Consider the following 27,823-nt stretch of genomic DNA (forward strand, 5'->3'; position numbering starts at 1 on the left):
TCATCCCCTGAACTGAATCAGAGTCGGATCCAAATAATGCCTCTAGCTTCTGATCGTACTGGCATTGAGGAAGAGTCTGACAATTAGCGTCTGGCATCAAATTGCATGTCTGCACATTTGCAATCTCACAGCACGACATACCCCTAGAAGGAGACACCAATGGTTCAGGGGTCAGACAGAGGCATTGGATTTTGGTCCCAGCTAAGTCAGTATTGGCACAGATGGGACTGGCAGTATGACCCAGTGTCTGGATGGGTCCAAGGTACAACTCCAACAGGGTCAGTTGGAGCTAAGAGATGGCCAAGTGGAAGTCAAATTGGAGCCCCTCCCTGCTCTGTGGGGCCAGAAGCTTGCCAGAGGGAGCTGGAAGCATCTGAAAGTGATCCAGCATGGCCTCCTTCAAGTCTGCATTTTGCTCTCTGGTAGATGATTACCCGGGGAACTTGCAGAACCCCAAAAAAAACTGCTGGACTTGATATGAGTTGGAAGATGCTTTAGTGGAGAGGTATGACCTTTTGACTGATGTCCTTGAGCCTTCTCACTTAATTTCAAGTGCCAGCATGGGGTCAAGCCCTGCTTGGCCTTCTTGCACTTAGGACTTGTCTTCAACTTATCAGAAGACTTACAGCAAAACAGGAATTCATGAAGGACTGACTCAGAGAACATGATCGCGAACAGCCCCACGACTTGGAGCAGGATCTATTTTTTGACCGTGTCCTTTTCCTGTCCGGAGATGCAGCTTCTTCACTTCCCATTCTTAGATAGTCTTCGGGTGCATCAGGGAGCATTTAATGCATGACTTTGAGCTGTGACCGGGTTCCAAGCATCAAAAGTAACAAATGCTGTGGTTCCATGACCGACATCTGCTTACTGCAGTCATGGCACAGCTTGAATCCTGGTGTTTTGGGGGAGAAATTGTCTCTTACACACGGTGTACAGTTGCAAGTCTTGGAAAAACAATATAGTTAGGAGCAGAGGTCCGGATCTAAATGTGTCGAAAGACAGGAACTGATGTCAGCGCGCAGGGGTGGCACTTATATGTGTCTTTGCTTGGACATTTCCAGCACGATGTGGAGTCACCATTGAGCCACCTAACATGCAGACTGATCCTGAGAATTTTCTCAGCAATGCTCCTGGTATCTTGGGATATTATTCAGGTAAGGAATCTACGATTTTAAGAATACTTAAGAACTAGGAGTCATTTTGGTGCTAATCAACTAGGCTCTTTGGTTGCGATGCACAACATGTCTGGCGGCAGCTCTCTGCACCTTGGCTAAATGAACAGAGGTACGTTAGTGGCCACATAATCCCAATTGCAAGGTTCATGATTAAATTGTGTTTCTCAGAGTTGGTTTGTTATCGCTGGGATTTAAAAATAAAAAAATCAAGACAACTCAAGGAGTAATGAACACTGCACACCTTCATTTTATTTTACTGCAACAAGTTGATGTAATTTTAAAAATAACTGGAAATGGAGGGTTGTTAAAGAATGGTGTATTTAAAAGTAGCTTGCTTGACCTCTCAAACTAAGTACATTTTAATTAACAGGCATTATATGGCAATTCACACAACACTTGGTTTAAAACAAAAGTAATAGACATTGATGAAGTTCAAAAAATAAAGGGACAAGATATATTTTTTTTAAGAATGGTGTATTTAAAAATAGCTTGATTATCTCTCATAAGCCAGCTCAAACTCAAATTAACAGTCCTTAGATGGCAATTTACACAACATTTGGTTTAAAACAAAAACAGTAAAATGTTAACATGTGAAAAACAAGGACCATACAACAATGACAACGTTACAGCTGCCAAACAGTTTATGGCAAAAACTTCACTATTCTAATCATATTGTCTTCTGTGAAATCATTCTCAACAATCCACGATTTCCATTTTGTAAAAAGAATTTTCTTTTACAAATTTTTACTTATTGTATTGTAGTACTGCATGCCCGTTTTAATGAGTTTTACAACATTCAGAAATGTCTCAAAATAGAGGCGATTTTGACAGAGTATTACGAACTTATAATTAAATAAAAATAGCGTTTTACGGGCCGGGTTACACACAGAACCTTTAAATTCAAAGTTATTTGACAAAAGGAAAATATAGCATGAACATTTGAAAATGTAGAAACAAAAAAGACAGACAATAACAGTAGTACCATTGATAGTGCATTCGCTCACCAATATATTGTAAACCATCACAACAAATGCATGTGAAACACGACAAACTTGTGATCATGCACAAAAAATTATTTTATAAAACTAACAACATTACTGAGTAAAGAATGCATCCTGCAATGCAGCTGCCATCATCCTACAATGAAGGTAAAATATTGTCTCGTAAATGCACCTCAAATCTTTTATTTCGTAAACGAATGAGATGGCTTGCATAATGTGGTTTAGACTATATTGCGTTATTGAATACGAACACCAGTTAATTGCCCATCTTAACATTTACCATTCAGGCTCCATATGCCATTTCATAAGATGCTGAAAAAAAAGCATAAATCAAACTTGCTCCAGAACCCCTCAAGAGTGCTATCGCCAGTATAATACCCAAACGTTCCCAAGCTAACACCCATGGCTGGCCATCATGCAAAGGATGGATGGAGTAAGTGGCTGTGCTGCTGCTTCTAGATTAGCAGGAATATGACAAAATATGTATTTAACCTAGGCATGTACTTTAAACGTCTGTACTGTCATTTCTTTCTAAATTAACATATACAAAAAAGACGATATTTGGGATCCTTCTAACGAGGCTGTATAAATAGAACTCTTATCTCAGCAGCAAGTCTACAGAGGAGGATGACCAACTCTTTCGACTGATAAAAAGACTGGGTAGTCTTGATTTCTGTCAAGCTCTTAAAACCACGTGCTGCTACACTGGACTAAGATGAGACAAGTACGCATTCGACTTTATATCTGCACCCTTCATTAACGTACCATTTAGAACGTTGTATAAACTTTACTTCCAACACACAGTGCAGCAAAAACTGATAGAACTTGCACTTCAAGGACATGGATGCAAAGTTTATCTAAAACGTTCTTTGGGCATTTAATTGTCCACAATACAAAATCATAGAACCATCTGGCAATTTCAGTATTTGCAACGTAATTCCTGTCATTTGTTTCCCCAACTTTAAAAGCTAAAAGGTTCTCATCTGGCAAGGGCCGTCTTCATTCTCTGCCAAATTTATGGTGGGATCGATGTAAATAAAGCTGGGTTAGTTTATCTGAATGCATTAGCACATATGCAAACAATATTTACAAAATTAATCATAAAGGATTTTTATTAAACAACCTCTGACCAGACAACGATCACGTCCAAGGAAAACACGTCGGCTCATGTTTAAAAATAAACACAATTCAAACGCTTCAAAAAAGAAATAGGTTTACAGCAAAGCTTCCTGGATCAACTTTCGCAAATTGAGTGCTTTTTTTTCTGTTTATATTCACTCACTCTAGCCACAGCCAAGTCATCTTTCCTCATTTTCCCCAAAACAGCTGGATAGTTGCAGTGCTTGTTTTAGTTATTTTTCCTTCTCGTTCTACTGCTTTATGAAGGGATTCAAAAACTCTCCCCTTTTATACTCGTCACACTGTGGTTCCCACATCACTATTTCTTTTCAATCCAGAATTGTGCATTACTACACTATAGAGACAAATTCATTTTATAGCCTGTAGTGGACCTGAATCCACCATTCAAATGGTGTAGTTTGAATAATGATGGATTGATTTAGTGAAAAAATACAATTATCCATTTGTGTATTTTATAGCTCTTTGGAGGACATTGCGATTTGTCCACTCAAACATTTATTATACCGACTATTGTGTTTCACTCACATATTCTTTTATTACATTTACAGCATTTCCTCCATCGGGTGTAGCTATGTACTCTATCACTATCCCCCTTTCTACACTTCGGAAACTGCCAAAAATGTGATTGATTCCACGGTTTTCTGAAGTTCCTTTGGGTGACTGATCTGATAGCTTTTATATTTAGTTCTTATTACCTGCAAATTATCAATAATCTTTTTGCAAGCATGTTGTACTATTAAAATGTCTGTTGACACCGACATCACAAAATGTAAATTAAAAATTAATGTTTGATAGTTTTCGGTTTAGTTTTCCCAAACATATGTCCTACAAGTATGTTACATTGATAATATTTCCAACATATTCGTCTTTGGGCTGTATCTTACATTTTAAGGTTACTGGTGATTATCAATGCACTGGCTTTTTCACCGCTTAAGTCTTTTAATGATTTAGACCACATGTATGTTGGACATGATCCTAATATCAAGCCAATGTTTGGAATATTGATAGTTATATCACAGTGGCTTTGAAAAATTATTTTACTCATACCCAGTCTGATACCCCAGCTAAACCAACTTTTTAAACATTGGTAACAATTAATATTGCCATTATAATGTGACAAAAAAGTGCTAGGATTATAAAATGCACAAGCAGATATCTTGATAATTGGAAAACAGATTGATTTACTGAAAAAGTAATGGAAACTATACAGTGTAAAGGTGGATTTGGTCCCATGGGAGCCTGCAAAGGAAATGTATGTAGGTGTAAAATAATGCACAACTCTTAAATGAATACAAGGAGCAACTTAATATTGCTATTACAATGTGAAGAACAAGCGAGGGGAGAGGAGCAGAACCCCTGTAACAAAAGGGGCAGAACGAAAAAAGCAGTCTGCAAACACCATTTATAAAAATGCATTGAAAATTAAGAAAGAGCCTGACTGTGGAGTACAGTAGAGGAGAGAGTGACTAATAGCATAGAAACAACAAAAAAAAGGACTAGTATGTCCAGTCTTGAGCAAGACTCCAGCTGGTAGAAAAGCATCTTCTTTATGCATCGTCAGTTAACTGGTGTAAAATAATAAATTAGTAGTACTGGTTTAGTACCCGTTTTCTTTTTTTGGAAGGGTTTTGTATATATATCTGGCCTATGAGGATTTTATATAGTTAAAATATTGTAACTGTATTTTATACTGTGGTTAAGGCCCTGGTGCAGATTTGCAGCCTATCATCACTGAATGGTGCCAGCATAACTAGAGAGAGAGAGAGAAAGTGTGCAAGGTAGTGCTTGGGCCAAAAAAGTGTTGTGGTGTCATGACAAAGTACGGAGGTTAGTGAACGATTCCAGAACCAATAAATCACATCTCATTATTGAGCAACTTTACCCGATCCCTGGATTACGTACAAGAAAGGTTTTTAGGCTTCCCATTGGCTGCTCTGGGCACCATTAAAGCATTGCAAAGACAATTCCTTTCAAATGGGAGAGGCATTTACAGGTAAGGATTTTTGGCTATGTGATACAGCTTTTAAAACCTCTAAAAAGTGCAAAAACACGTGTGTAAATTATACCCCCCAGACAAAGTCTGTCTCACTGACCTTTGGTGATCACTTTGAACCAAACCTTTCATCGGTTGAGGCTAGTCAATAAAATTGGGAGTTGTAATATTCTGGGGAGATGGGTGGTTGCGGGTAATTTAAAAAAAAAAAAAACTAAAAAAAACTCAATGCTCCACAGGTCATGTTTCACACGAAAAAAAGGTCTAATACAGCAAATAAAAGTTCTCCAAATTTACAAGCCAGAATGAAACGGAATTCACTCCGTTTCTTTTGCTAGTCTGGTTTATTTTGTGCGGACATGTTTGGGAAATAGAATATGTGAAATGCACCCGGAAGCAGATAGTTCCAGAATGCAGCAAGGTGGTAGGCAGCCTAATGAGTGGCTTGTAAACATCAGGAAAATTAAGGGATGATATGAAAAGACGATAACAGGCCATACCAGTTATGAATTTCTAATACATATTACTTGAAAACCCACTGGCTGAAATTCATGGCTCAAAGTAATTATGTTAATGTGAATTAGGGGGTTGAAACCACTTAATGTACGGTTAATAACAGTCAAATATTCATATGTTAATGGTCACATGTATGCCTACAAAAGAAAAAAAGAGAAAATGATGAAGACATATACAAAAAAAACGTTGAACAGATGAAGTAAGATGCCTTTTAAAGAGGCATTAAAATAAGACATGTATAAAATAAAGATCTCTATAGTTCAATGCTCTTGTTGTTTATTCAGAAACGACCAACTAAAATAGGTCTAGTACCCAACTTTCAAATGCAGACTATTCATATGACTACCATCAGCCCTATATAGTTTTATTCTTTATGTACATTCAAAGTAAACACATTAAGTGGTGCAGCTGTAAACAAGGAAACGCCGTAAGGCCACTGTGAAAAACAGCAACATCCAAAAAACAAAACAAATCAACCAGGATTGTTATCACTTCCTTGTTAATGTGATCTGTAGGTTCTTCAGGTTCATTTTACTCCAGAAAAACAAAACCTTAAACACGTTAGTGGATTTCAGAGAAAGGAGTACTAATTTGCTTTGGTAAACAATTTGTGCAATTGTATGTGCGCGTACCGAGAGACAGGCTGGTGGAACCATTAAAAGACCCAAAAAATCATTTACCTTGTGACGGGATCTGTGCAGATCTTATCATCAGCTACAGTTTGTGAATCTTTGAGAACTTGTGGTTGCTGTTCCTAGCGAGAGGAGCCTTTGCCTAAACGCAACTTTCTGCCTCAATATGGAGAGTGGGACACTGTCTCTATTGTTCCAGCAAAATAAGCATGTTGTTGATGAAGTGTAGGAGAAATGTAACAAGTTACAGCGCCTAACAGAAAAAGTAATCACGGTGTCTTACTGTGACAATTTGAGGGCAGAAATGAGCTCCATCCGTGATGAAAGGGATCTAGTAGGCTTAAATAATATTTGCTGAAAAGCATTATTGCACATCCGTTATGAGACTTCCATTTTCCAAGTACACTAAAAGAACTAAGTAGCAAGAAACAACCCTTTGTTTAGCATTTCTATTATAAAACTAGTCTACTCACAACCCTGTAACTATTGTAATTTTTACTCTGGCTAAACCTGCATCCTAACTTCGAAACATATAGCACTTTACCAACTTGTGACATACAAACTTACAAACGTCCAAACCGTGATGCCTTACAATAGTTTATTTTATTGTAAGCCCCAGATAACTTTATATAATACTCTTCGAAGTCTGTCCGTGCCTTCCTCCCTGAGCATATCCATTTCTACGTAGAAACAAACTTGTTGTTATGAGTAAACATATGCTGTGCACTGAATGTGGTTTATATGTAAAGTGAACTGTAATGCAGCTCAAATAAAACTGCCCTGATGAGGTTTACAGATCGGTCCTTTCCCTATGAAATTTACGTTTTCAGTTGGACTCTCTCCTCAACAAAACTAAATCTGAAAAAATAATACACATTTAATTTCTCTTAAAAAGGCCGATGGTAGAACGGCTTGTGACTTAAATCAATTCTTTAAAATTAGGAAATTATAGATTTAAACTGGGCTTTAGTAATGTCGTTTCCAATCCCAAAACACTTAATATGTTATTTACATTCCCATGGTCTGGTTTTACATTTTGCTTTTATCTGCAGTCTAGGTTTAGGGAATACAAATCGGCACACAACTCCTGCGAACATACCGTGCTGTTCAATCAGCTTCTCCAAGCTGCATACTTTGCATCTATAAATATGGAATACTTAAAATGAGGCAAGTAATAGAAACTACTATTAACTAAAATATATATAAAAATACAATTTGCCAGATTTATTTTTTTAACTCTGTAGTCCTATTTCAGATCACAGTTTACATGGCATATGTTAGTTAAGCAACATAAAGGCACAATCATTAAGCTGTTACAGTACCTGCAACAAGTAGCATTTGTGGTCATACCTTTAACCAAAGCCTGCCTCCTAGATCATAAGTGCAAAGAAATATAAATTTTATAAGAGGACATGACTGCTTGCTCGATCCAGTGCAAAGGTATGCCATGTAAATCGTCTGTAGGAAGTTGGGACAAAACAAGCAATTGCATAATAGTGGTTTCTTGCCCAGTAACCTGTAATTAATGTGGAGAATGTTAAAAGAAGGCCTCCAAGATCTTCCATAATTCAAAATGTGCACCAACTTGAGTGGTTATCAAGTTCTAGCATTTGGACTGTGAATATGCCTTTTTACAACCCAATTAGAGTAAAAACGTAAGGTACTATAAAAATAACACTAAACCCAACCATTCCATAGGGGATATATCGATAAGGAAGCTCCAGCTCCATATGTTGTCGTGCCATCCGAATATCGTCGCATGGTATGTTGAAGATTTTGCAGGTCAGAAGGATTGTAGCCTTTCTCGTGATACCTCTTATCAAGAGCAGTAGCATTACTCCAATTATAAACTTAAGCACAACTTTTCCAAAGAGAGTCAGCGTAATAGGAGCAGGAATAAAAGGCAACTGGTCTGGCGATGGATCAATCATTAGTTCCAACAAGTAATTAACGTGAGAACCACATGCAATGCCAGCCCCGCTGCCCAGGATCTCAGCTGTATCACCACGTGAAGTGCTCCAGGTGTCAAGAGTGAAGGAAAATATACCCATGGCCAAATGAAGACCGATGATAATTATTGGTGCGTACTTGAACGTTAGGTTGAAGTTGTCAATCAGTTCTAATGCAGGATGGAAGACCACCATGATGAGAATTGCATACAGAAATCCAGCAATCACGTCCTGTTTAGTGAGAAAAACAGAAAAGAGACTTAATTTAAGTGCATGTAAGTCACATTTGGGACCCACAGTCTAAACGTATGTTTACTGTCTGTAGAGGAGATCATAAATCCACTAATAAAATATACGAACATTCATTACATTTCCCATGGTCAAAAATAAGCACATTAGCTGCTCAATTAGAAAGGGTAGTTAGTGTGTATATGGCTTCAAATTATTTGATAACTGCAGCATTTTGAAAAATGAAACCCAAACATTTGTCTGGAAACATGGTCTTAAAATTCCCAAATAGTCACTAAATCCGAATAAACAGATCTCCCAACTGATTCTTTACATGTAACAAATTCATATATTAACAATTATCAAATTATCCTATTCCCTTCATTGGTAGGTGGTCCTTCCAATGGCTTACTATTAATGTTTGAACTACTCATGGTCTTGTCTTAAACCAATATTTTCGTCACTTAACATTCATGTTACACCCAAATGAGCTTACAAACAGTTATTTATCAGGTTCTATCACAAATGCCTTTAACATACATATTCTTTAAAAATGCCCCTATCCCCCCAAAAGAACTGCACTATGGGCAAGTCTACATTTTATGTTACCATATACCTTCATTTAATCCTCACCGCTTGCATTCTTTACTCATTCAAGGGCAACGCTAACCACACGGCCCAAATTCACCCTGGAAGAAAAACGCCAGAAGAAAACGCTGCCACCATGAAGTCTTTCCACTAAGGGGCTCCATTGGACCCCTACCCCCACCACACCTACTTCAGAGGACTGCAACCCATCAGCTTCATGCTCACACCCATACTGAATGACATCTCTTCTGCTACCTTCCCCAATGCTTGGGGAAAGGGGGGGTAATTTAATTTAAAAAAAAAAAAAAAATAAAAAACTTACCATCTCCTCCGGCCTCGTGTCGAGTCTCCTCACTCCTCTCCATACACGAAGCAGGCAGCCTCCCTCCCCTAAGCCAATCACAACGCTGCAATGGCAACGTTGTGATTGGCTAGGAGTCCAACCTCACAGGCGTCTATGGGGAGGCCATTTTCTCTATGTAGGCTGCTTGCAGCCTACATAGAGAAATGCAGAGTGTGTATGACTGGTTTGGTTGGCCCTGGGGCGCACTCAGAGTGGGCAAGCCACTCCTCCCCTGGACTCCTGCAGGACCACCCACACGCCATTCCCCAATCAGGCATACCCTACTGCTTTCTCGCAGCGCGAGAAGCAGAAACATAAAATGGTATTTAAAATACTATTTTATGTTTCTGCTTCTCGCACTGCGAGAAAGCAGAGGGGCGACGCTCCTCCGCCCATCTGGAGGAGCTGCGCCGGCAACCCCTACCAACCACAACAAAAACCTCAGGATCACCATTGACTGTACACTTGACATGGCCACCAAAAGCCAATGCTGTTACTGCCTCATGCTTCCATACCCTGAAGATGCTGAGAAAGATTTTCAAATGGTTCAAATCGGCAAGCAGAAAACAATCACACACATCCTGGTCACAATTAAGCTGGACTACAGGAACACCCTCTAGTCCAGGATCAACAAAAAAAACCTCACCAGAAGGCTGCAGACCATTCAAAACTCAGCTGCCAGAATCACTTAACTATTAACTATACCGCACTCACATAACACTACAACTTAAGGAGCTCCACTGACTCTTCATTCACAAATGAACACAATTCCAACTCATCGCCCACAGTTTCAAGGCTCTACATACCACTGGTCCAGCATACCTCAACAATTGCATCTGCTTTCACAGACCTAACAACACAGTTGCTCGTCCAGACTCCTACATGAAGAAATTCAATGCATTTGGAAAAAGAGATCAGTCAGTCGAGCCTTCAGCTAGATCCCTCCTACAGTGTGAGACGACCTCCCACATCACATAAGAGCCTTCTTGCAATGCCGTAAGAAGCTGAAGACAAGGCTTTTCAAGTAATCCCACAAGCCCCAAAATGTTTTCAGACTTACACCAGCTCAGTGCCAGGATACCCTCCAGGGTCATAATGCGCTCTACAAATCTGCATAACGTAACGCAACATAACAGATTTTGTAGAGGCCTTTAATGAATCCTCTACATGCCGAATAACTAAGTCCACCATAGATTTAAAATTTTCTTAATTATCGGAGTTTATGCTTATTGAAAATGGTATACACTGAGGAATCCTTTCTAAACTTCATCCCAGCTTTGTACTATAGTATAACATCACATGATTCAGCAAGGTCCTCAAAAACGAAGCACTTATATGCAACCAAATAAATCAGTCAGTCAGTGGTATCGCTCAATTTGCTCCCATTTCCAGGAACCTCATTTAGCTTTCTCATAACACTTACACCCTTATACATAAATTCTGGAAAAGGTTAGCTCTTCCCTCAATGGCGTAAATACATTTTAATTTGTAAAGCTCATAAAACTAAAAAGGCAATAAAACGCTGTCACCGACAAGTGCAAACTGGGGAAGCAGGCAGAAGCAGTAGTGTTTCGAAAATAGCCAAGTTTTCACATGCCTACGAAACACAGACTAAGAATGGACTCCTAATATGTTCAGGGAGTGTGATCCTTAACCTGACCACTACCGCTGAAAAACGCTTGTTCATCCTATCTGGCTTTCCAGAATCTAGGGACAATCACTTCCATCTGTCCTGCATATCTTACCAGTCTGTTTGGAAATCAGATGAAGGCGGTTCTCAGATAGCTAGAGTCCTGCCGGGGAACAGCATTATACACCAAAGAGCTTTCTAAATCACCCGCTTTCTCAATGGTAGCCAATAGTGTCCGCAATCCTTCCCTCACCGGGAGATGTTTTGAAAGCCTCCATTCTGCCGGTTCTCAAGCAGTCCAACTTATATGCCACTGATCCTAACAACTATCAGCTGATCTCGCAGCTTTCATTCCCGTCAAAAATTGTCCAGAATGCTAATAACTCGGGAGTTGAAATCATTATGATAATCTTCTCCTGAACTAGTCCCAGTTTGGCTTTAGAAGCCTACATAGTACAGAACTGGCTTTGATAATGGCATCAGAAGAAATTAGACAAATGTTCAATGCTGGGGGAAACACAGCCTTGATTTTATTAGACCCCTCAGTGGCAGTTGACACGGTCAATCACGACATTGACCGTCTCTTCTCCATTGGAATCAGTGATAGAGCTCTCGCTCTTCTGAAATCTTTTCTTACCAATCAAGAGCAAGTTGTGGCCTTAGAGGATTTTACATCACCCTCTTTTACATCGCTATGCGAGGTTCCAGAGGGCTCTTCTTTGAGCCCTATTCTTTTTAATCTATAAGTTACTCCACTTACAAATTTGATAACATTATTTGGTTTCTCACTGGTGTCCTACGACACCCAGATTGAGGTGTCTACAACAAGCAGCCCAGAGGCTACCGCCACTAGGTTCCATAATTGCATGCTTCACAACAGAAGATAGAGGGGTGATAACTGCTTGATACAGAACTTGCCTAAAACGGAGGTGCTGCTATTTGGCAAAAACACTTTTCTGTTCTCAGAGTTGGTGGCCAAAGGAACTTGGCTCTCTCACCAGTCCGGTTACGAAAGTGAAAAACCTGGGTGTACAGTTTAAGAGTAAGTTATCTTCCGAAGGTCAGATTAATTCCATCTCCTCTTCCTCTTTTCATGCTTAAGTTACTTAGGAAGATCCTTCCTTTCATCCCGTGGGAATTGCAGAAAACTGTGGTCTCTGTTTTGATAACTTCTAAATTGGAATACAGTAATGTGCAATTTACAAAAATACAGAAAATGTTCCTAGGCAAATTACGGATTCTTCAGAATGCTGCAGCAAGTCGGTTACTGGAAATCCCCAGACACAAGTCTGTTTCGGAGACCTTGACTCAACTGGCTTCCTGTCAAGAAGTGCTTAGACTTTAAAGCCCTATGTGTTACTTTAAAGCCTTGCATAACTCTGTAACTTGCTCTAACTTTAATCTAATTGTTCCCAAATTTAAAAGATCTAATTGGGGTGGCAGAAGCCTTGTGACTTATACGTCTAAGTTGAGGAACGCTATGTCGCTCGATCTCAAAAAGAAGTCAGAGGTACTAGCCTTCAGAAAAGCCCTAAAAACATGGCTTTTTAATCAGTTAAATGTTTGTATCTGGTTAATTTTCAATTCTGCTGGGCGGCTTGCCCTTTCCTGAGCCAGAGCCTTGACACCCAAGAGTAATAGAGCTCTTTATAAATTTTATTTTCATTTCAACGCCCAGAACGTACCAAGCAGCCGTATTTTGGACGACCTGGAGTTTGAGAAAGTACTGGTTGCCATTTAAATACAGGGTATTAGAGTAGTTGAGGAAAGATGTAAAAAGCGCAATGACCACCAAAACTCTTAATTCCCCGGGGTAGAAAGGGAAAACTTTTATTCAAGCTCTTGATAATCCAGAAGCAGAAGCTCAAGGTTCTATTAACATGAGAGTCAAATTGCAGAGTATTCTCAAAGATCACACCCATATTTTTAGCAGAGGCCACTGGAGCGGGTACCGAACCACATGTCTCAGGCGAACACAGGTCAGTCCAAACCAAATTCTCCGCCCCAAAGACCACAATCTCCGTCTTCTCAGAGTTCTTTTTAAGCCAATTCTCCCTCATCCAAGCTCTGACTTCAGCCATGCAGGACCTGAACTTGTCAGCCACCCCTGCCCAGTGATGGGATATGGAAACAATAATTTGGGTGTTGTCCGCACAGGAAAACACCTGAAACTCCTCGAGGAAGCTGGAAAGATTTAGCCGTGAAGTCCTCCCAGCTCACAATTTGGGTCCTATTTACTAAAAAGGAGTCTAGAAGGTTTAATGGCAAATCCCTCAGCCCAACCTGTCACAGTCTTTGCACCAGCCTAGTTGGAGTTAGTGTGTTGAAGGCTGCAGATAAATCTAGCATAACCAGAATAACTGCACCTCCCTTAAAGTGATTGCCAACATTGCCAAATAATGCATTAAACTTAAATCATCTTAAAAATATTTTAGGTATTGACATTCAGATCAGGTCAGTAACTAAACATTGCATGCCAGCAGCTCAATAATAATTCTTAATTAACAAAAAACCCAACTTCCATTGCGGATGGTCTGGCATAATTTATTCAACTGTGGTTGACATAGTACCTCCACCCTCATTATGAAGCATTGCCTAATTCAGTCTACGATAAAACATTCTTCACATAGAACGTTTGATTTTTGTTTTCTTTTTTCCACATGTCCAAATTTTGAAGTATGCAGGGCGAGTCAAACCTTTACTAAACCTCATCACAACAGGTGATTGAAACAAGGCCAGTTACACCGGCAATGTTAAAAGGATGAAAGGGGGCTCAATCCAATCAAACTGAATTTATAAAGGGCTGCTTATCATCCGAAAGGGTATCCAGGTGCTTGCAGGTCTCAGGTGCTCATTCAAGTAGCAAGGTCATGAGTGCTTTTTGGAAGTCCGGGAGAGAGGAAATAGTTTGGAGCGGTGTAAGGAGGCCATTCCAGGGCTTAGCTGCCATGTAGATGCAGGAGCATCCTCCGCTTTTGCGAATGCGAGGCATGTGGGCAGGTGGCTTGTATATTTCTTGAAGACTGGTGGAAGTTCAGGCAATGACTGATGTAGGCGGGTCCTTGGTTGTGTAGGGCTTTGTGTGCACTGGTCAGCCTCTTGAATTGGCATCTCTCCTGTACTGGGAGCCATTGGAGTTGCCTGAAGTAGGGGGTGATGTGGGTTTGTTGTGGGAGGTCAAGGAAGAGTCTCGCTTTCGCATTCTGTATAGTTTGAAGTCTGTGGAGGAGATGTGAAGCGATTCCTATGTAAAGGGTGTTGCCATAGTCCAGACAGCTGGAGAAGAGGGCCTGTGTAACGGTGCGGCTGGTGTGCAGTGGTAGACACTTGAAGATCTTCTATAGTATGCGTAGGGTGAGGGAGCAGGCAGAGGAGATGGTGTTGATCTGTGATTTCATGGTTAGTTGGTCATCTATGAGGATTCTGAGGTTTCTGTGGAAATGGGTGCAGGTTCCAGATCTGAGGGTCACCATGTGTTGCTCCATGAGGAGAGGCTGTTGTTGCAGAAGAAAAATAGTTACTTACCTGTAATCTGTGGTTCTCCAGTATTCGTATCTTTCATAGATTCTCATGCCTGAATTATTCACCGTCGTCGGAGTGGGAGTCCCACGGTACATAAAAAAAGGCAATAAACATGCATATAGAAACCATACCATAGGTAACCTAGAACCAGGAAGTAAAGTAGCTAGAAATCAAAAGAAAAAATCCTCCACTTTCAAGACTCGTCCAAGTCATTATATATAGTCCAAACTACAGCCAATCAGCGACGGCACCCTCCAGAATGTTTTCCTCAGAGGCTCAGGCTCTCAGATTTTCTAGCACAAGTGTGATCCATAGTGAAAAGAGCATAGAAGAGCCTCTGAGGTGAGGTGGGTGGGTTGCATGTGAATCTAGGAAAGATACCAATACTGGAGAACCACAGATTACAGGTAAGTAACTATTGTTCTTCTCCAGTATTGGGGTATCGTTCATTCACGCAACCCACCCACCTCACCTCAGAGGCTCTTCTATGCTCTTTTTACTATGGATCACAATAATAATTGTGAGATTATCTTTACAGCATAAGCATAACAGAGGCGATATGTAATTACAGATATAGATCTATATACATGTATCCATAAACAATCATAGAAGATATGTACGTATGAAAATACCAAAGAGGAGGAGGGAAGAACAGAGGCTCACCTTATTTAAAAAGATTACAGAGAACCGAAGTCCCACAGACGTGTCTTCATTGCTGGCAGCCTCCAGACAGTAGTGCTTGGTAAAGGTGTGCCCGCTGGACCACATAGCAGCTATGCAATTTGATGAAGAGGCACACCAGCAAAGAGAGCAGTAGAGGAAGAGATTGCTCTAGTAGAATGCGCTCTCGGAGTTGTTTGTAATGGTCTGCCTGCTTGCTGATGACAGAAAAATTGCAGCAGAAATCCAACGAGCAATGGTCTGTTTGGAAATTGGGTGTCCTGTACGCATCTTTCCATAAGCTATAAATAGCTGATCAGATTTTCGTATTCCGGTTGTCCTTTGTAAATAAAATTTTAGACATCTCTTGATATCAAGAGTATGAAAAGTTCTTTCCGCAGGTGATTGAGGATTTGGAAAGAAAGTCTTTAAAATGATCGGTTCGTTGAGATGGAAGTCCGAAAGTACTTTAGGCAGAAAAATGGGGTCAGCGCGTAGCACTCCCGAATCCCTGGTGAATTGAAGGAAAGGAGGTTTAATAGTGAAGTCTTGAATGTCACTGACCCGCCTAGCTGATGTGAGAGCCAAGAGCAGAGACACTTTCCATGAAAGAAACTTCAAATCTGCCCTATGCATTGGTTCAAAAGGGTGCCGCATGAGATGTGAGAGCACAATGTTAAGATGCCAGGATAGAGGTGGACGGTGGATGGGAGGAAACATACAAAACAATCCTTTGAAGAACTGCTGAATGATCCTAGAGGAGTAAAGAGACTTGGAACCATCCTGTTGGAATCTTGAGATAGCCGCTAAGAATACTTTAAGAGTAGAATGGGAAAGGCCTGATCTTGCCAAATGTAAAAAGAAAGGCAAAATTTGTTCCGGTTTTGCATGGATTGAATGAATGTTGGCGGCTTGACACCACAGGCAAAATCTTTTCCATTTGAGCCTGTATGTCTTTTTTGTGGAAGGCGCTTTAGCATTGGCTAAGACTTCCCTACAGTCCGAAGGAATGTCTAAGTGAGCGAATTCAAGGTGTTCAGGCGCCAGGCCGCTAAGCGCAGAGATGCAGGATCCGAATGGCAGATCTGTCCGTTCTGAATGGATAGAAGTTTCGGTATTGGTTGCAACTGAATGGGATCGCATTTGGAGAGAAGGAGGAGTTCGGTGAACCAGAGCTGGCGAGGCCACCTGGGAGCTATGAGTATTAGGCGACAAGGTTCCTTCTTCATTTTCCAGAGAACCCTGGGAACCAACGGTATCGGTGGAAAAGCGTAAGCATAGATCTGCGACCAGTTCATCAAAAACGCATTCCCGCACAACCCTTTGTGGGGAAGCCAGCTTGCGAAGAATGGGTATTTGCGGTTCTGATTGGTCGCGAACAAGTCCAGATCAGGTCGACCCCACTTCTGAAAAATACGATCCAAAGTTGGTTGATGGAGCTCCCACTCGTGAGTGGAAACTGCTGACCTGCTGAGGGAATCCGCAAGGACGTTGGAAACTCCCGGGACATGGACTGCTGTCAGACTTATCCGATGTCGGATCGCCCAATCCCAAATTTGCTAGGCTTGCGGAGACAAAATGGATCTTGTCCCTCCTTGTTCAAGTAGTGGATACTTGTCGTGTTGTCCGTCTGGACCAACACTGATGCTCCGAGAATGATGGTGCAAAAAGATTTTAGGACCAGAAAGATAGGTAGCAACTCTAAGAGGTTGTTATGCCAAGTCTGTTGTTGACCATCCAATTTGCTGCTGACTGAGTCTTTGCAGGTGTGTTCCCCATCCGTCGAGGGAGGCGTCCGTGGTGATGACGAAACTTGGAGCTTCCACTAGGAAAAAGCAGCCTGCTGTCACGTTCTTCTTGCAAGTCCACCAGCATAAAGCGTCCCCAATCAGAGGATTGATGTGGATGTGATCGTCGAAGGATCCCGAAACCTGTAACCACTGTTTGTTGAGCTCCTCTTGCAGTGGTCTCATCTTGAGACGGCAGTTGGGGACCAGAGGGATGCAGGATGAAATCATCCCCAGAAGTGATTTGAACTGCCGAACTGAAACGCACCTTCTTGATCTCAGTAGTTGGGTGAGTTTGCAAAGTTTCAGTTGCCTTTCGTTTGAGACAAAGGCTTGTGTCAGCAGAGTGTCTATGGTGGCTCCCAAGAACGTTCTCCTTTGCGATGGGACGAGGTGAGACTTGTTGAAATTGATGGAGTGGCCCAGAGATTGGAAAAGAGACAGACATCTCTGCGTATGCGATTGTGAAAGAATTAGTCTTGATAAGGCAGTCATCTAAATAAGGAAAAATTTGAATTCCCTCAAGTCGAAGGTGTGCAGCCACCGGTGCTAAGACCTTGGCAAAGACACGGGGCGCGGAACGTAGTCTGAAAGGAAGGACTTTGAACTCGAAGTCCCTACCAGCCACTCTGAACCTCAAGAACTTTCCTGTGTCTGGGTAGAATTGGTACATGAAAATAAGCGTCTTTGGGGTAGAGGGTCGTCATGTGATCCCCGCAGTGAGGAGATAAAGGATTTCTTGAAGAGTCAGCATCCGGAAGGATAACTTTTTTAGATATTTGTTGAGGGAGCGAAGATCTAGAATGGGGCGCCATTCCCCCGATATCTTTTTTATTAGAAAAAATCTGGAATAGAAACCAGTTCTTCTTTGTAATTGAGGAACTACTTCGATCGCTCCTTTTCGTAACATCACATTTATTTGGGAAAAAAGCTCTGGGAAGTGAGCTGGATGTGGTCCTTTGGGAGGAGAATTCGGAGAAAGTTTTACAAACTCTAGAACATGGCCTCTGGCCACAATTTCCAAGACCCATTTGTCTGTTGTTATAACCGACCAGTTGGGAGTAAAAACGGGAGATTCTTCCTCCAACTTTTAAAGGGGTAAGCGGTATAGCAGTTGGCAGTGGTCACTGCTTCTTAGACGTATTACGTCCGCGGTAGGATGACTTTCTTCTGTTTTGTGAATAAGAGGTAGTTGGTTGTTGCCTGAAGGATTGTTGGCGCTGAGAAGAGTAACGTTGGTTACGGTGATATGACTGGTATTGTCTTTGCTGATTATAGCCTCCTCGGCCAGAGAAGGATCCACGGCTTCTAGTGCCACGAAAAGGCGGTTTCTGAAACTGAAGAGTACCGAGAGATCTTGCTGTCTCTGTATCCTTTTTAATGGCCTGGAGGGCCTCGTCAACATTCTGACCAAAAAGAGACTCGCCGTCAAAAGGCATATCGATTATTTTAGCCTGAACCTCCTGGCGAAATGATGTAGATTTTAACCAGCCGTGTCGCCGCAGGACTGCGGCACCTGTCAGTTGTCGAAAACCTGTAGATGCAACATCCACAGCCGAATCAATAATCTCAGCCGAGATTCTTTACCCCTCCTGAAGGATCTTTAGCGCCTCTGACTTAGAGGGCTCAGGCAACATGTCAATGTAGGGAGAAATGTCCGACCACATCTGTCTGTCGTATCGGCCTAGGATAGCCAGTGAGTTAGCTGCACGGACGGTCGTTGCTGCCATGGTCGAAACGTTCTTCCCATTAGCGTCCAGACGTCTCCCATCCCGATCTGGTCAGATTCATTCATCCAGCATATCAATACCATACTGGATCCTACATGGACGCATGTATGAGCTAAACTGGTAAGCCACGATCCTTGCCCCACAAGCCCCACTCCCAATCATTAATATTACTTTACTAAGTCCATAATTGCATAGTTACACTTCGTTATTTTTCTTTTTAGTCCCCAGAAACAGTCCTGATGAGACCCAGTATCTAGAACGGGTCAAAACGCCGTCAACAATACATATAGAGACAGCTTTGATTGAATTATTGTAAAAATTGTATAAAGTCTGTCCTTATAATTTTCCAATAACCTTTTTAAGTCTTTCACTTTGTCACATAATAAGTGGTTCTGGTTCTTTCACTTGGGGTCACAAATCACTGTTAATGTTAGGAATATTTGTATATGGATAATAAAACCGCGACATAGAAATTGTATATTAAATAAACCCACCTCGGCTGAGGTTTGGTAGATTCTGAAAGTAAAAGGGCTTTGTGTGGGCTCATTGTATATATTATTTTCTGAGTGATATTGTATTGCTTACTAGGTCATTTTTTGTGATTAATTCAAAAGCAACGACAGATGTTGCACATGAGACCAATGTTTATAAATGAGTTACTTGTGAATATTGTTTTCTGTACTGTGTACTTACCCGGTTCACAAGGACATAAGGGTTGCTCTTGTTACTTAAAATATTGATTGTGCAGTTCATCTGCAAGAGCTTTTGTGTATATTGCTTTCACCCAAATATTGGGTTTTGTGTTTTAATATTGTTGTGTGTGCAATTGTTTGTTGTGAAGAAGTTTATTGACTGTAGTTTTGGCATTCTATTGAGGAGTTATTCGTAAGAGTATGTCAGATAGAGAGGCACCTCTTTACACAGGGGAATATATTGCAAGAGTGATCAGTGGTCCTTCTCTTTTTTCGACAACAACACAGTCAGTCAACACTAATCCTAGAGCAGTTCTTCTGGCTAAATTAGAGCGGGCTAAGAAGAAACATGTTCGTACAGAGTTACATGCCCGAATGTTAACTGAGTATCTACGGGCTAATATTATCCCACAAGGGTTAATAGTGAGGAACATTCCCGGCATTTTTAGAGAAGACGAAAAATTCAAAGGAGGTTTTTTCCATATATCAACTACATGCTCAAGACACTGGATGGTCTTGGGCATAGAGACTGCCTTAGAACACAATAAACAAGAACTTATTGAAATTGAGAATTTAGAAAAAGAGCTTTTTGGATGTGATAACATTGAGGAATCTAAATTAGCCTTAGAGAAATTGAACAATACTATACAGGAGTCTAATTCCTGTGAATTAAGGAAAAAAGCGGATAAGGTCCAAAAAGACATTAACGCCTACAGTAAAGAAAAAGCGTTTCCTTATTTACTGGAAGATTTCTATGTTCAACCACAGCAGTTTAAAAAGAGCGTGACTTGGGGACGTTTCAAGAACAATAACCTTGTGGGTTTTTCAGATTCTTCAGCTGGGTCAGAATCCTCGGACGACGCAGGTGAAGGTACAAGGGCACAACCAAGGAAACAACAGCAGCCTTTTTTAGGACAGGTACAGAGAGGCAGGGGTGCCAACCGGAATCAGATAAGTGTTTGGCACCAGTTTGCCGGAGAAAGACAAACGCGCCGCGAATATTACACATGGGGCCCAGAGAGTTAGTAAACTGTGAAAAAGAAAGAGGACAGAAACAGATGATGATCTCTGTGGGTATGACGGACGGAATTACTGAAGAGGCAATTCAACATTCATAGATTAGTAATAATGGAAGATCAACTGATATGGATATAAGTGTTCCTGTAGATATGGTATATCAACAGGAGGAGGGTATCATACCAGTTTTTAATTTGTCTACTCATATAATGAACAATCATGAATTATCACTCTTAAGTAAGGGTCTGTCCTTTGTACTAACTGAAACAACAGATTTTTTTAAGTTGCAAACAGAATTACACAAATTTTTCAGGTCCTTACGACTTAAGAGTTTTTTTCAGTGATCGTGAAGAAATTCTACCTTCTTCTAGGTCACAGATGCGCCCTAAATCAACCTTTATACCTACCAACAGCATGATGCCACCTGAAATTTTGGCATTTGAAAAAGGAGTGTTGGTAGATATTTTGAAACTGAAAGAACACAAGAAATTTACCCCTTTCAATATCACCAAAGTTGAACGAGATGCCCTGATTTCATTAAAGAACAATAAAAATATTATTTTGAAACCAGCGGATAAAGGGGGTGGGATTGTAATTCAAGAAAGAACCAAATAGGAGGCAGAAATAATGAGACAAATCAGTAATATAGACCACTACAAGAAACTGCCTCAAGATCCCCTCAAAGATGTTCAGAGATCAATACAATTGGTCACCACAAAAGGATTAGATGAAGGCTTTCTAACTAAATTGGAATTTGACTTTTTAAATAAAAGCTGCCCAAGGACTCCAGTCCTATATACTTTACCATAAGGACATAGATAACCCTCCAGGAAGACCAATCCTTTCAGGATGTGGGTCAGTTATGGAACCATTGGGTCAATATATCGATAGTTTTATCAAGGAATATGTCCCTGCTTTACCCACTTATGTCAGGGATAGTACCTATATGATCAATCTGGTAGAAGGTATGGAATATAATCCCATTATTGAAACCTTTGTTGTTGGGGAATATTCGTATATAACGAATTGATATCCATAGTAACCAAGTATTGAGGTCATTAAACATATCCTAGATAAGCGACCGGCACCGGTTGAGGTTCCGACTGAATTTATCATTGATTTGCTGAAAATTGCACTGACAAAAAACTATTTTAAGTTTAATTCAGACTATTATCAGCAATGTTCAGAACATCTATGGGTGCAATTTTTGCCCCTAATCTGGCAAATCTTTATGTCGGAGACCTAGAAGATAAGTACATCAACAATGCCGATAATCCCTTCCACACAAAGTGTTGGAAGCGATATATCTATGATATTTTCTTTATCTGGGTTGGAACTGAGGAAGATTTTAACTCATTTGTGACGTACTTACACACATGTCAAACTGCACTGACTTTCACATACTATAAAGGAGAAGTGTGGCTCAATGGTTAGAGCGGCAGACCCTGATGCAGAGGTCTGGCCCGGGACCAGGGTTCAATTCCCCGCCTCGTCGGGTCTTGGGCTCAAAATTCCACGGACCTGACAATTCTCGCCTCGGTGCCTATTCCAATCATGGAGTCCCACTCTGCAACTCTGGGCAATAGCTTGCTTAATCTCCACAACGGCCCCCACAACGCTAAGGATGCCTGGCCTCCACCTTGGGGGTGCCCAGGAGTGGACACCTCACAGGGAAAGCCAGGAAGGGTTCCACAGCGGTATTCGTACAAGCGCCTTGAGATCCTTGCGGGTGAGTAGTGCGCTATACAAGTATCAATATATATATATATATATATATATATATATATATATATATATATATATATATATATATATATATATATATATATATATATAAGACAAAGAAATGGTACCATTTTTGGACCTGAAAATAAGATGTCGGGAAAACCGTTTGAATTTAACATTGTATCGGAAACCCACAGATAGAAACACCTTACTGCAGTATACTAGTTTTCATCCACGGTCCCTCAAAGATGGCCTTCCATATGGGCAATTCTTGAGGTTAAGGCGAAATTTCACAGAAAAAGAAGATTTTTTCAGGGAGGCCAATATATTGAGTTCCAGGTTACGGGAAAGAGGCTATCCAAAAAGATTAGTAAAAACCTCGATGAAGAGAGCCTGGTTCAGCCCCCGGGAGGTGTTGCTAGAGAAAACAACCAGAAAAACCATGAAAAAAAGCAGTGTGTGTCACCACCTTCTGTCCATTGAGCACGCAAATACAGAAGACGGTCCACATTAAATACTCTTGATTCATGTCGCGAAATGCCGGTGTTTTCCTTTAAAAAAGGTAAAAACATTAGGGATCATCTGGTCCATTCAGATACGAGTATGTATCAAAACAACAGGACCTTACAAGATCTATGGTCATTACCAGCACCAACAGGGCATTACAAATGTGGTAGTTGTGTAGCCTGTAATTTCACTAAGGAAACTACATTTTTCAAACATGGAAATGTTAATGTGAAACTATATGATCTGACCAATTGTGCTACAACTAACGTTATCTATTGTGTTTGGTGCCCATGTGATTTGATTTACATAGGGCAGACTACACAACCGGTAAAAGCACGGATCGGCCAACACAGGAGCCGAATTCGTTGTCAAGTGATCAATGCACCCTTGGTGGATCATTATATTGAAAAAGGCCATTCTGCCAACGATGTGCGATGGCAGGTGGTAGAGAAGGCGAAATTGCCACCTAGAGGAGGTGACATCTCACTTATTTTACAAGCACTGGAATGTAAATGGATAGATAAGTGTGGATCTATCCGTGATGGCCTAAACAGTCTTGAAGAGTGGCGGAGATATACAAGTCTACACTGACTACTACTCCATACACCGTCTCCCATGTATCAGACAGGGCTCTGTCATGGATTGGGATGAATGGTATATACAATATGTAGACCCAATGGTATTGGTATGGGAAAATACTATGCAAGGTGTCCCCTCCGTAGAATGTTTTTCTAAATGTTTTTTCAAAATGCTTTTTCAAATTTATGGAATGTTCTTTTTAAATGTATGGAATAACAATGATTGTAGATATTCAAATAGCTTTTGGACAGGAATACTGGCTGGTATATGACAATATGGTTGTTTTATAAAATTCAATATGTCACTGTATACACTGTATAGATGATTGTTACAGAGTTGTGATGTGTTATATGATTTATAGTTGTAGATGAATACATATGAATTAATGTTATTTTATGAAAGAATAGATCGTAATGAATCCATTCAGTACTTCAAAATGGCTGTTGCTTCTAATATGGTTACACATTAAGTTATGTTTACTTGTACAAGAATGGTAATAGATATCTTACAGGGCTATGATAGGCAGTATTACCATTTAAAGATGGCCGACATTCTTGCCATCTCGTTATTTGTGGTAAGTAACAGCTTCACAAATATAGGGAATGTCCAGTTCTTGGTTACATAGCAGAGTATGTCCATGCATTAGTCCTTGATAGCGAACTGGGCAACTGTAATTAAATAAGGTGGTGCCCAATGTGTCTACCAAAATTAAGTTAAATCCAATACTATATCATATATTGCAGTACTCGCACTAAACATAGTTTTGTCAAGAAAAATAAAAAGCTTCATAGTAAATAGTTAAACTATGTGCCACATGGTCCATGATAGCACATCGCTTGATATTCTACAGGACCACTAAGTTTTTCTTTCCATGACAAGATGGCCGCCGTTTGCCATCTTTCTACTTGCGATGCGCATGCAGCCTCGCATTTATAGGGATTGTCCACTTCCGGGTTTTATAGCGGGATTTAGTCAGCTACCAACACACGGAAGCAATTGAATTGTAGACCAGGCAACTGTCACCAAGTAAGTAAGCTCTCTGTATTATCAAAGAAATTTAATGAGAGATAACAGTATATTCTAGAACTCGCGCTAATCTACTCTTAATCAATTACAGCGGGTCAGCGCCTCGTAGAGGGTTACTATTGAAGTAACAACTAAAGATTAGAAGATTCTGCCTTCCTTATCAAAAGGCCAGACAAGTAAGTCTTGCTTTAAGTAAAAACCGAGTAAATTGCCTTGAATAACTATGAATTATAGTGAATAGCTATTCACCAATAATCCCCAACATCTAATATGTTCCAGAATTTCGACACAGGAGTGATCTAAACCTAAGGAATCTATATTTCGGCAGATTCCTTTATAACAAGAAGATTTATATCCCAAACTGACACTTTTGGATAAAGATAAACGAAAGTAAGTGGGACCTGTAATTACACCTGGGTGATCACAATTTTTAATGGAACGTAGTATAAGAACTGAAACATTATACTCCCTGTTTCCAGGTCTGGTCAGATTCATTTATCCAGCATATCAATACCATACTGGATCCTACATGAACGCATGTATGAGCTAAACTGGTAAGCCACGATCCTTGCCCCACAAGCCCCACTCCCAATCATTAATATTACTTTACTAAGTCCATAATTGCATAGTTACACTTCGTTATTTTTTTTTTTAGTCCCCAGAAACACAGTCCTGATGAGACCCAGTATCTAGAACGGGTCGAAACACCGTCAACAATACATATAGAGACAGCTTTGATTGAATTATAGTAAAAATTGTATAAAGTCTGTCCTTATAATTTTCCAATAACCTTTTTAAGTCTTTCACTTTGTCACATAATAAGTGGTTATGGTTCTTTCACTTGGGGTCACAAATCACTGTTAATGTTAGGAATATTTGTATCTTTTTGTATATGGATAATAAATCCGCGACATAGAAATTGTATATTAAATAAACCCACCTCGGCTGAGGTTTGGTAGATTCTGAAAGTAAAAGGGTTTTGTGTGGGCTCATTGTATATATTATTTTCTGAGTGATATTGTATTGCTTACTAGGTCATTTTTTGTGATTAATTCAAAAACAACGACAGATGTTGCACAGGAGAGACCAATGTTTATAAATGAGTTCCTTGTGAATATTGTTTTCTGTACTGTGTACTTACCCGGTTCACAAGGACATAAGGGTGGCTCTTGTTACTTAAAATACAGGAAGAGATGACAGCGGAGAGGAGGGATTCGGCGCTAGTCGTTGAGCTGCTTGGGCGATAACGGAATCTGCCTTTGGCTGACCTATCAGACATGCTGGCGAATTGTCTGGTGCCTTGTATTTATTCTCGAGGCGGAGCAGGACCGCAGGAATAGAAGCAGGAGCTTTCATAACCTTTAGTCCTTTCTGCCAAATGAGATCAATAATAGGGATAGACCGTATTTGTTTCCTCGGTTGATCATAAAGGAAACAATCATCCTTCTTTGTTTCCATAGGAAGGAGGAACCGTTGTGTTGCCCTCTCCATGAGAAGATGAAAACCTCCAATGTCAACTGGAGGAGAGTCGACCGGAGCAGGAGTAGAAGGAGACGGAGTTTGTATTTGATAATCATCCCATTCCGTAAGGAGTGATCTGTCATCCAGTTATCCTTCCTCCCTATCGTCGTCCGTGGTGTGAACGTCCTGAGAATGATGCAAAGGTACCTGAGAATTTGGTCTGGGCGACCTCAATGCTGATGAAGATTGTGGAACAGGTGTAGGTGGTATAGAAGAAGCCGATTCAGATGGAGGGAAACTGCGATAATAATCGTCCAACATGTACTGCAGATTATTTAGAAGAGCCAAAGGCATTTGGGACGTAGGGATTTGATCTGGAGCCGAAAGAACAGACCCCGGGCAATAATCATCTTCTTGATCCACATCTTGATATTTAATGAAGAGCTCAGAAGGGCTCCTGGCAGTAGGAAACCTATCACCCTCATCCAATTCATCATCTGCTCCATAGTCCAGCAACTGCTCTGGTAATACAAGAGGAACCTTAGTAGGGGAGGTGTGAATTGGAGAGAGGACCTCCAAGGAAAATCCACCCCTCTCAAACCCTTCGATGGCATCACAATCAATATTAGGCAAAAATACAGATTTGGGTTTGAATTGACTACCTGGGTTGACATTCATATCAATTGCAAAATCATCTAAATTGGAACATTGGTCAGAAACATAGTCTTCCATATTGGATATTGCATAAAGAACCTCAATATCGTCAACATTAAGATTAATCTGTATTTTTGCCTAATATTGATTGTGATGCCATCGAAGTGTTTGAGAGGGGTGTCCTTAATGACCTCAAGAAAATGAGACACGGCAAAATTCCAACTAGTGAGAAAAATCTCAAGTGGTCTCAAATCCAAGCATTACAGGATTTAAAGACTGACAATGCCATCGTTATCCGCCAATCGGATAAAGGTGGCAATGTTGTGATTTTGGACAAAACTTCTTACTTGCAAGAAGGTATGAGACAATTGAGTGACCAAACATGTTATGCATTGTCAGACAAAAAGACCATATCAGCTTCCAATGTAAAATACTGGGAACTTTTAGTAGAATGGAGGGAAAAGGGGTTGCTAGAGTGGGAGGAATACAACTACCTTAGATGTCCTCACCCTCGGATACCTGTGCTATACTTACTTCCCAAATTGCACAAGGACCCAGTGAACCCCCCGGGCAGGCCTATAGTGTCGTCAATTGGGTCTCTTTTGGAAAACACTTCCAGGTATATCGATCATTACCTACGTCCTTATGTTGTTGCCTTACCAGCTTATCTTCGCGACACTACCCATTTTTTAACCATCATTGATGGGATACACTGGGAGCCAGATTACACCTTGGTTACCCTGGATGTTGGCAGCCTGTACACCAGCATACAACATCAGTTAGGTCTGCAGGCTGTACAACATTTTCTGAAAACCCGCTCTATTTCCTACTTACGTCACTCAGAAATGATCATGGCCATGATCGAATATTGTCTGACTAACAATTTTTTTCTGTTTGATGGTGTCGTGTACCGGCAGTCGCAGGGCACAGCGATGGGCACCTGCTTCGCCCCCAGCTATGCCAATCTTGTCATGGGCTGGTGGGAGGAGCAGGTGGCCACACAATTGGATGATTTCTCCAGCTGTGTCCTGTGGCTCCGGTACATAGACGACATCTTTTTAATTTGGAATGGTGATTTAAACTCTGCTACAGCATTTGTGAACACATTGAATGACAATCCATATAACTTAGTGTTCACCGAACACGTCAGTAGAACTTCTGTAGAATTTCTCGACGTCACAGTGGAGATTAGGGATCAATCTATGCACACACAGCTGTACCGTAAAAAGACTGCTGGTAACAGCATTCTAAGTGCTTCCAGCTCA

The 27,823-nt window shown here is 40.7% G+C and overlaps 2 protein-coding genes across 2 annotated transcripts in view; both read right to left on the bottom strand.

Moving 5' to 3' along the window:
• WDR89 (WD repeat domain 89) overlaps window positions 1-27,823 on the bottom strand; it is a 220,944-nt gene that overhangs the window by 175,047 nt on the left and 18,074 nt on the right. Inside the window, exon 2 of the mRNA XM_085626202.1 lies at window positions 8,549-8,640. The gene's annotated coding sequence lies outside the window, so the exon portion shown is untranslated. The remainder of the gene's footprint in view (window positions 1-8,548; window positions 8,641-27,823) is intronic.
• The window catches only part of SGPP1 (sphingosine-1-phosphate phosphatase 1), a 106,521-nt gene continuing 80,100 nt past the window's right edge, over window positions 1,403-27,823 (bottom strand). Inside the window, exon 3 of the mRNA XM_085626204.1 lies at window positions 1,403-8,640. Within this exon, the coding sequence (XP_085482330.1) occupies window positions 8,092-8,640 (549 nt within the window). The 3' untranslated portion in view covers window positions 1,403-8,091. The remainder of the gene's footprint in view (window positions 8,641-27,823) is intronic.

Source organism: Triturus cristatus, chromosome 9, assembly GCF_964204655.1.
Source record: "Triturus cristatus chromosome 9, aTriCri1.1, whole genome shotgun sequence".
Lineage (NCBI taxonomy): Eukaryota > Metazoa > Chordata > Amphibia > Caudata > Salamandridae > Triturus > Triturus cristatus.